Source organism: Otolemur garnettii, unplaced genomic scaffold, assembly GCF_000181295.1.
Source record: "Otolemur garnettii isolate 467f Iridium unplaced genomic scaffold, OtoGar3 scaffold00264, whole genome shotgun sequence".
In the NCBI taxonomy this organism is placed as follows: domain Eukaryota; kingdom Metazoa; phylum Chordata; class Mammalia; order Primates; family Galagidae; genus Otolemur; species Otolemur garnettii.
In genome coordinates, this window is record NW_003852659.1 from 376792 (window position 1) to 387117 (window position 10326).

The 10326-nt window shown below is 46.9% G+C and overlaps 1 protein-coding gene across 1 annotated transcript in view; it reads right to left on the reverse strand.

Moving 5' to 3' along the window:
* Positions 1–5725: 5725 nt before the first annotated feature.
* Positions 5726–10326, reverse strand: part of SSC5D (scavenger receptor cysteine rich family member with 5 domains) — a 19832-nt gene continuing 15231 nt past the window's right edge. The window contains exon 14 of the mRNA XM_003802922.3: positions 5726–7202. Within this exon, the coding sequence (XP_003802970.1) occupies positions 5794–7202 (1409 nt within the window). The 3' untranslated portion in view covers positions 5726–5793. The remainder of the gene's footprint in view (positions 7203–10326) is intronic.

Here is a 10326-nt window from a genome sequence, read left to right on the forward strand (position 1 = left end):
AAAAAAAAAAAAAAAAAAAAGAATGATGCTAATCTGCCAGGCACAGTGTTTCATGCCTATAATCCCAGCACTCTGGGAGGCCAAGGCAGATAGATTACTTGAGCTTGGGAGTTTGAGACCAGTCTAGAGCCAGACTTTGTCTCTACTAAAAATAGAAAAACTAGCCAGGTGTCATGGAGCATGTCTGTGGTCCCAGCTACTCAGGAGGCTGAGGCAAGAGGATCACTTGAGCCCAAGAGTTTGAGGTTGTATGAGTAATGATGCCCTAGCACTCTACCTAGAGCAGGGGTCCTCAAACTATGGCCCGCCAAGGACATTTATCCGGCCCACTGGGTGTTTTTGCCACCGCTGCCTGTCCTGCTTAGCAGCCAACTCGTCCCAGGCCCACAGTCTGGCCCTCCAATGGTCTGAGGGACAGTGAACTGGCCCCCCGTTTAAAAATTTTGAGGACCCCTGACCTAATAACATAGTGAGACTCTGCCTCAAAAAAAAAAAGAAAGAAAGAAAGATACTAAATCTACTCTGCCTGTACTTTAGAAATGGAACAACAAAGCACATCTGTCTATAGCATGATGTACTGAATATTTTAAGCCCACTTTTGAGACCTGCTGTTCAGGAAAAAAATACTCCTTTCAAACTATTACTGCTCAGCGACAATGCATCTGGTCACCCAAGAACTCTGATGAAGACATGCAAGGAGATGTTGATTTAATGCCTCTAACACAACATCCATTCCGAAGCCCATGGATCAAGGAGTGACTTTGATTTTCAAATCTTATTATTTAAGAAATACATTTTGTAAGGTGATAACTGCCACAGATAATGATTCTTCTGATGATTTGGGGCAAAGTAAATCGAAGAACTTCTGGAAAGGATTCGTCAGTTTAGATACCATTAAGAACATTTGTGATCCATGGGAGGAGGTCAAAATATCAATATGAACAGGAGTTTGGAAGAAGTTGATCCCAATCCTTATGCTTGACCTTAAGTTCAAGACTTAAGTGGGGGAGGTAACAGTAAATGTTGGGGAAATAGCAAGAGAACTAGAATTAAAAGTGGAGCCTGAAAATGTGACCAAATTGTAGCAATCTCTTGTTAAAACTGAAATAGATGAGCATTTGCTTCTTATGGATGAGCTCAGAAAGTGGTTTCTTTTTTTCTTTTTCTTTTTCTTTCTTTTTTTTTTTTTTTTTTGGTTTAATTGTCTTTATTAACAAACGGGATATTGGAGGCCACTACATTGAGGAGGGGGGAGGAAGGAAAAAAAGGGCTACTTGCTGCTCACACTATGTACAGATGCAAGCAAGGCGGGGGCTGGAGGGGAAAGTGGTTTCTTGAGATGAAGCTATTCCTGGTGAAGATTCTGTGAACATTGTTGAAATGACAACAAGGGATTTAGAATATTACATAAATTTAGTTGATAAAACAAATGCAGGGTCTGAAACGATTAACTCTAACTTTGAAGAGGTTTGACAGTGGGTAAAATGCTATCAAACAGCATCTCATGGTACAGAGAAATCCTCCAGGAAAGGAAGAGTAGTTAATTCAGGCAGCACACTTCACTGCTGTCTTATTTATTTATTTAGACAGAGTCTCACTACATCACCCTCGGCAAAGTGCCATGACGTCACAGCTCACAGCAACCGCAAACTCTTGGACTTAAGTGATTCTTTTGCCTCAGTCTCCCGAGCAGCTGGGACTACAGGCACCCACCACAACACCTGGTTATTTTTTGGTTGTAGTTGTCATTGTTTAGCAGGCCTGGGCCAGGCTCAAAGCCGCCAGCCTCAGTGTATATGGCCAGCGCCCTAGTCACTGAGCTACGGATGCCAAGCCCATTGCTGTCTTATTTTAACAAATTGCCACAGCTTCCTCAACCTTCAGCACTCACCACCCTGATCAGTCAGCAGCCGTCAACATCAAAACAAGACCCTCCATTAGTACAAAAAGATTCTGACCTGAAGGCTCAGATGACTACTACTAGCAATTTCTTAGCAATAAATTTTTTTTTTTTTTGGTCATTGTTGCTCTTGTTTGAGACAGAATCTCATTCTGTCACCTGGGCTGGAGCACAGTGGCATCACCACAGGTCACTGAAGCCTCCAATTCCTGGACTGAAGTGATCCTCCTGCCTTGGCCTCCCTAGTAGCTGGACGCACGTTAGCATATTTAGCTAGTTTTTCTGTTTTTTGTAGAGATGGGGTCTAAATGTGTTGCTCAGGCTGGTCTTAAACTCCTGACCTCAAGCAATCCTCCTGACTCAGCCTTTTTTTTTTTTTTTGAGACAGAGTCTCACTAAGTCACACTCAGTAGAGTGTTGTAGCATCACAGCTCATAGCAACCTCAAAGTCTTGGGCTTAAGCGATTCTCTTGCCTCAGCCTCCCAGGTAGGGGCTACAGGCACCCATCACAATGCCTAGCTATTTTTTGGTTGTAGATGTCATTGTTGTTTGGCAGGCCTGGGCTGGATTCGAACCCGCCAGCTCTGGTGTATGTGGCTGGCATTCTAGCCACTGAGCTAAAGGTACTGAGCCCTTAAAGTATTATTTAATTAAGGTATGGCTGGGGGGTTTTTTTGTTTTTTTTTTACATAATGCTATTGCACACTTAACAGACTATAGTATAATGTAACTACAACTTTGATGTGCACTAGGATTTGCGTGACTCACTTTACTACAATATATGCTTACATTGCAGGGTCCAGAACTGACCAGCAAACATCTCCAAGTCTGCCTGTATGTATAGTAATAGGTAGGCAAATAGTCTGAGCAGTTCTTCTTAGACTTGAAGAATTTTAACCAGATGGGCTGATGAATCGCCAGCTCATCTTATTAAATTGCCAATTCTGACTTGTTGGGTCTGAGATTCTGCATCTGTAACCAGCTTCCATGTAAGGCCAATGCTCCTATTCCAGGGGTCACACTTTGAGGTGTCAGGACCATGAGAACATGATTTTAGGGTACTGATCCAGCATTCTGGCTAAACTCTCTTACTAATAATAATCTTTTATCCGCTCAGTACTTTGGGCGTTTCTGTCAACATACTACCATGGATAATGACATCTTCCTTTATACCCTTTCCCTGATTAAGGAAGTCCTCTCTACAGCACTCACCTTTCTCTCTCTCTCTCTCTCTCTCTCTGTAGTGTTATGTGTAAACTGTGAATAAGAATTTTGTCAAATGTTTTGTTTCAAGTTTTTTTGCATCAATTGTGCCTGCTAGGCCTAGTGGCTACTGTTCTGGGCTTGTTGCCAGTTGGTAGGCAGAGGATCCAGCTCAGTTATCTTGTAGGAGGTGTCCAGGGTCAGGGCCAGCAGCGGGAGGGGTCTGGCCCCTCAGCCTGGCCAGGGGCCTTGAGGCCAGATGTTTGGGCTTAACCGCCTGGCCAAGTGGGATAGAGTGACTGGGTAATTAAGTGCTCTCTTCTTCAGCACTGGCAGAAGGTGGCAGGGGTGGAGCGACCAAGGGCCAGAGTGCCCAACAGCACCCCCTCCTTTGGGTAGCAGGGAAGAGACAGGAGCCTAAACCCCACACTGGGCTCTCTGCTGCTTTGGGGGGAGAGGATCCAGAGCCAGGCTTCACCTGCCACACCTAGAAAAAGAAAAGGACCCTTTTCCTTCTGAGTTGGGGTTCCTTCCCATAACCCCTCAACTACCTAGGGCAGGAAGGGGTAGGAGGCAGAAGCCCTCCCCTCAGCCCTCCCCAGGGTACCAGTCAGCAGTTATTTAAGTCCCAGGGCTTAATGAGATCTGGGGAACAGAGAATTCTCAGCGTGCTCCTTCGCCTGTTGGCGGGAGCAGACAGTCCATCTATCAGGACCCCCCAACATTATCCCTCCCTCCCTAAGCAAGTAACTGGACCCTGCTGGCCTTTGCAGGACTGCGGGGGCGCCAGCCTCCATCACCTTCCATGACCTCTGAGCCAGGGAGAGGGGGAGGAGGAGGGGATGGTTCCCAGCCTGAGGCAGCAGGGACAAGACTCAGAGTGGGGGTGGGGAATCTTCCAAGCCAGCCCCCAGTTTACAGGCCAGCAAGCAAATTTAGAGATAGAACAGAGCTTGCCCTATCTATCTTTGTCAACTCAAAGATGAGCAGTCATGGAAGCCTTAATCCCCAGGCCATGGGTAAATCACAGGAATTTGCATCACAGTTATTCTAGATTTGAGTCTCAGCTCTGCTGTGTGGCCTTAAACAGAGGGCCTGCCCTCTCTGAGTTCCAGAGTCTTGTCTGAAACATGGATCAAAGTTTCTCCCTTGAAGGGCTGTGGCGAGGACTGGACGTAGTATATTAATAGTCCACACAGTGTCAGGCATGGAGAAATACAGTTAGGCACCGTAATGGTCACTCTTGTTAGCAACCACATGCCATGTGCCAAGTTCTGTTCTTATCCACATTAACTCATTTAATACTCACAGCAACCCCATGAGGTGTGTGCCATTAGTAGCCCCACTTTACATGTGAAAAAACTGAGGCTCAGAGAAGGAAGGAAAACTGCCAGAGTTCCATGGCTGGGACATAGCCCAGCTATGACTTGAACCCAAGCCAGTATTACATGAGCATGTAATATTTTCTTAAGAGCAAGAGCTCTGAGAGCCAACCATGGTCCACCACATGTTCCCTGAGTGATCTGGGGCATGTGAGCAAACCTCCCTGTGCCTCAGTGCCCAGATCTGTAAACTGGGGATGAACGCAACAGTCACTCTCACATGATGAGCACTCATAAAGTGCCAGGCCCCAGCCTCAGCACTCTCACAGGTGTTAACTTTCATTCAATCATCACAGAACCCCATGAGGTATATGTACTATTATTATCCCCCTTTTATAGTCAGAGAAACTCAGACCAAGAGGTTAAGTAACCACTTATGTTCATTCTCAGCAAGGACTCAAGCTCAATAATCCCAGTCTCCAAAGCTCACCTCCTTGTGTGCTGAGCTATGGAAACAGTACACTCCCTGGCAGGCACTTGTTATGATAAAATGACATCATCCACGCAAATCTCTTAAAACAGCCAACACATAGGAAGCACCCAGCACATATTAGTCATTATGATGTGATGATGATGTACTTGGTAATTCAATGGATATTTAGTGAGTGTGCACTCTGTGTCAGCCTCTGTTCTAAAATCTAGGCATACTGGACAGCGCCTGGGGCTCAAGGAGTAGGGCACCAGTCCCATATGCTGAGGGTGGTGGGTTTGAACCCAGCCCTGGCCAAAAACAAAAACAAATAACAACAAAAAAAAAGCTAGGCATACAGCCATGAACAAGGCAAAGATTCCTATCCACATGAAGCTTCATCATCATCACAACCACCATTATAATTATCACCACCATGAACATCTTTATCACCATTGTGACCATCATCACCACCATGATCACCACCACCACTAGCATCACCATCATGATCACCACCATAACAACCACAATCATCATCCTCATCACCATCACCACCATCACCACCATGATCACCATAATCACCATCATCACTACCACCACCATTATTACATCAATGCTTCATCACCATAACCATTCTCTCATGATCATCACTGTCATAATCATCATCCTCACTTTCATAATTACCATCACCATCATGATCATCACCATAATCACTACCATCATCACCACCACCTTGCATACCGTCTGTGGTATTCACAAATCAAGATCAATCTTGTGGTTCTATCTCTCCAGGATTCCTAGATCCCCAGAAACACCATTCATACCTTGCTTTTAATTAATAGTTTGGGGGGTTTCCTTTGGTTGGGAGTGGCTTAAGCCCCACAAATCTTGAAGAAGTTCACACATCTCCCCTTAGAGGCCTCTCCTCCTCCTCTAGGGTGGTAGTGGTTGGCACAGGTGTGCTGGGGGGCCAGGTCACCTCTGCTAGTCTCTTTATAACCTCACCCAGCTGCCCTAGACCCTGGGCAGCTTCAACCAGCTGGGTCAGCCCCAATCCCAGGGCTTGACGCTCCTGCCGGTCCTGCTCCAGGACATGGGTCAGCCTCTGCAGCTGACCACCTACATCCCTCACAGCAGCCACCAGCTCCATCAGAGCAGGTGGCTCACAAGCCATGACTCTTACAGGTGGTGTTGGAACCACACATGGGCCAACAGGGCCTGAGCTCTGACCAGTGGGTAAGCCTAAGTTGAGGTGGTCAGGAGGAGGTTGATCCAAGGGGTGGGCCATGGAGGAGAGGTGGAGGTCAGGGGTCATAATGGGGTCAGAGGCTGAGTGTGGGGTCTGGGTAGGTGAAGAGGTTAGTTTGGAGCTCTGGCTTCCTGATGATTCGAAATCTTCAGTGGACAGTGGCTCCAAGCTTTGGGCTGTGGAGAAACTAGAGGTGTTGGACTCTAAGGTTGAAGAGGGCTCTAGTGTTGGCATCTGGGAAGTGGAGGTGTGAGTGGCAGGTGTTGTGAAGCTCAGCTCAGGGGGCAGGCTGGGCTTGCTTGTGGGTGTTGAAGTGAGTGAGGAAAGTTCTGTACCCAAGGAGGTTGGAAGAAACTTAGAAGTGAAGATAGGGGCTGAGGTGAGGTGAGGATCTGTGGTGGGTTGAGGGGCAGTGGTGGGTTGAGGGGTGGTGGTAAGTTCAGGAGTCATGGTGGGTTCAGTGGTGATCATGGGTTGAGGGGTCGTGATGAGTTGAGGGGTGGTCACAGGATAAGGTGTCGTGGGAGGTTGAGGGGTCGTGGCAGGATGAAGAGTTATGGTGGGGTGAGGGGTGGTAGTATGGTAAGGGCTTGTGGAAAGGTTTGGGGAGCTGGAAGATTCTAGAACTGTTTTTGGGTATGGAGTTGTGTCCAAGTCTGGGGTTGTGTCAGATTCCGGGGTCATTTCGGACAGTACAGAGGAATCAGAGGTTAGCCCTACGGGCAAGGTGGGTGGTAGGGGAGGTGAGAGCTCTGGAGTTGGCATCGGAATCACACTGGAGTCAGGGGTGGACAAAATAAGGTGAGGGCTTGTAAAGACGAGGTCAGGGTTCGTCCACGAGGCCAGATCTGGGGTGGGTGGCGAAGTGTCAGGAGGGTTGGAGGTCGCCTCTGGTCTTGAAACCAAGTTGGGAATGAGCTGTGGCTGGGAATCAGAGGTCAGCGGTGGGCTTGGGAGTTCCATCGAGGCGGAGGGAGCTGGGGACGGGGTGAGGGGTGCTGTCCTGACCTCAGTGGGTCGCAGCAGACGGCGTTCAGGCCACTGTTTCCTCCGGGAACCTCAAGAAAAAAAGACAGTCTGAGGTCAGTCTGCCCCGCCCCCACCCCGCCCCTAGGAGCTAACCAACGGGAAGGCGTAGAACCTCGTGCCGTCACAGGTCACCAGCGTACCTCACCAGCCCTAGTGACCCTCCTCCCCGCCTCCTCTGTCGTTCCTGCGCGCCACCTGGCGGCCTATGCAGCAAAAGACCCGAGGCAGCGGGGGCGGAAAACCGGGATGCAGGAGGGGGCGAAACTCAGAGAGACTGGGATGCAAAGAGATGTGGAGATGCGGGGAGACAGGGAGATGCAAGAGGGTGTCAAAGGTCAATCTTAATAATCAGGACCACCAAAATTAATGCAAGGTATCCACAATGAACAAAAATTTATCATTTTAACAAAGACAGGATCTGATACAGTTGGAACTAGCATGCATCCCAACAAGGTGGGTACCGGGTCCTGCCTTCAGTTAAGATGTTGATATTTAGTTCATCAATGGATATTTTTGCATTAATTTTGATTTTCAAAAATATTATATTATGACAAGATTTCTCTTGATTACTGTATGTTTGGCACCCCTCAAATGTGGGGCCTGAATGGAGCAAGGAGCTTCAACTGCTTCCTGGCTGGGCTTCCAGGTGAGTACGAATTGTATTCCTTTTTACAAGTGAATGAAATTAGGCCAAAAGGATAGGTACCTTGCCCCAGGTCCTGCAGACACACTTTGCAAGCTGCAGGGACAAGATATGAACCCAAGTTGTTTGCATCTGATTAAATACGTGATGGAAATAGCCCATGATCTGCACAGTACAACACAGTAGCCACATATGACTATTGAAGAACTGAATATTTCATTTTTCTTTTTTTGAGACAGAGTTTCAAGCTGTACCCCTGGGTACAGTGCCATGGCATCACAGCTCACAGCAACCTCCAACTCCTGGGCTCAAAGCGATTCTCTTGCCTCAGCCTCCCAAGTAGCTGGGACCACAGGCGCCCACCACAACGCCCGGCTATTTTTTGGTTGCAGCCATTATTGTTGTTTGGTGGGTCTGGGCTAGATTCAAACCCGCCACCTTAGGTGTATGTGGCTGGCGCCTTAGCCACTTGAGCCACAGGCGCCAAGCCAATATTTCATTTATCAAAGTGTCAATTCGTTTAAATTTAAATAGTCACCTATGTTACTAGCTAAGGTATTAAACTGCACAGCTCTAGAGATTTCCACTTGTTCCTGTAGGGTCTTTGAGGTACAAGCTGTCCTCCTGTCCTCTGTAGGGTTGGAGAAGCATTAAGGAAAACACTTGGCCTCCTAGCACTCTGGGAAGACAAAGCAGGTGGATCCCTTGAGTTCAGGAGTTTGAGACCAGCCTGAACAAGAGCTAGACCCCATCTCTACTAAAAATAGAAAAGCTAACAGGGCATCATGGCAATTGCCTGTAATCCCACGTATTTGGGAGGCCAAGGCAGGAGGATCACTTGAGCCCAGGAGTTTGAGGTTGCTGTGAGCTATGACAATGCAGCAATTTAGCCTGGGTGACAGAACAAGACACTGCCTTAAAAAAAAGGCAGGCTTTTGGGTTTAAGCTCCAGCTCTCTTTAACTGGGTGACAATCGGCAAGTCATTTAACTGCTTGAATCTCAGTTTCTTCCCCACCCATAAACCATAAACCATATATGACCATATCTCCCTGTAGAGTTGTCATAGGATTCAAGGAGATCATAGCTGTGCAAAGCAGTTATCACAATATCTAGTATGTAATAAGCACTCTCATGATCATTGACATGTGTCTCAATTTCTCTCATCTGTGAAATGGGCATAATTATAGACGTACATCATAGGGCTCAAGTAGATATTGTGAGGATTAAAGAAATAATAGTAAATATATGTAAAGTACTTAGAATAATACCTGACATGGAGTTGTTGCTTGACAAATATTTTTAGTTATTATTTCAAGAATCTCAATTCAGTATTTTAGGGGGACAGATACCTACAGTAGGGATGGTTTTCTAATTTTTCAGACACAAGGTGTAGAGAGCTACAGTAATGATATGCCCTGGCACACTGCCACAAACAGCCTCTCTCTGCAATGTCTCTTGTTTTATTTTAATTTGAATCTTCTTTCTCCTCAATCTCTATCCTCACCACCCTCTCCCACAGACAACTCCCCTAATGTGTTTGGCATCTGGCCTTAAATGTGTCCTCATAAAATAGAATGTATTTTGTAAGTGTATGTATTTGTTTTTGTGTGTGCTTTAAATTTTTGCAAATAACATTAGGCTGGAAATCTCATTCTGTTTCTGACTTTTGCCCTCAATGTCATGTAGCTGTGTATACACCTCATCATTGTTTGAGCTGTTACATGGAATCCCACAGTGCATATCCAGTGCCTTTCTCTCATCCGTTCCCCTATTGCTGGACATTTAACTCCCCTCCCACTTTCTGAGATCCCAGAGTTCCAAAGAACATCCTAATATACGTCCTTGTATAAGCCTGTGTAAGAATTTCTCTGGAATATCTATCTAGGAGCAGTTTTGTGGGTCACGATTTATAACCATGTTTTTTGTTTTGTTTCTGTTTTTGAAAGAGAGCCTCAAGCTATCACCCTGGGTAGAGTGCTGTGGCATCACAACTCACAGCAACCTCTAACTCCTGGGCTTAAGCGATTCTCTTGCTTCAGCCTCCCAAGTAGCTGAGACCACAGGTGCCCACCGCAACACCCAGCTATTTTTTGGTTGTAGTTGTCATTGTTGGCAGGCCTGGGCTGGATTCAAACCCAACAGCTCTGGTGTATGTGGCTGGTGCCTTAGCTGCTTGAGCTATAGACACCGAGTCTATAATCATGTTTTTTTGGTTTTGGTTTTGGTTTTGCAGTTTTTGGCCGGGGCCAGGTTTGAATCCACCACTTCCAGTATGTGGGACTGGCACCCTACTCCTTTGCGCCACAGGGGCCGCCCTATAATCATGTTTTTTTAAAGACTAGTCACAGGCTCGGCGCCTGTAGCTCAATCAGCTAAGGCACCAGCCACGTACACCTAAGGTGGCGGGTTTGAATCCCCAACCCGGACCCGCCAAACAACAATGACGGCTGCAACCAAAAAATAGCTGGGCATTGTGGCGGGCGCCTGTGGTCCTAGCTGCTTGGGAGGC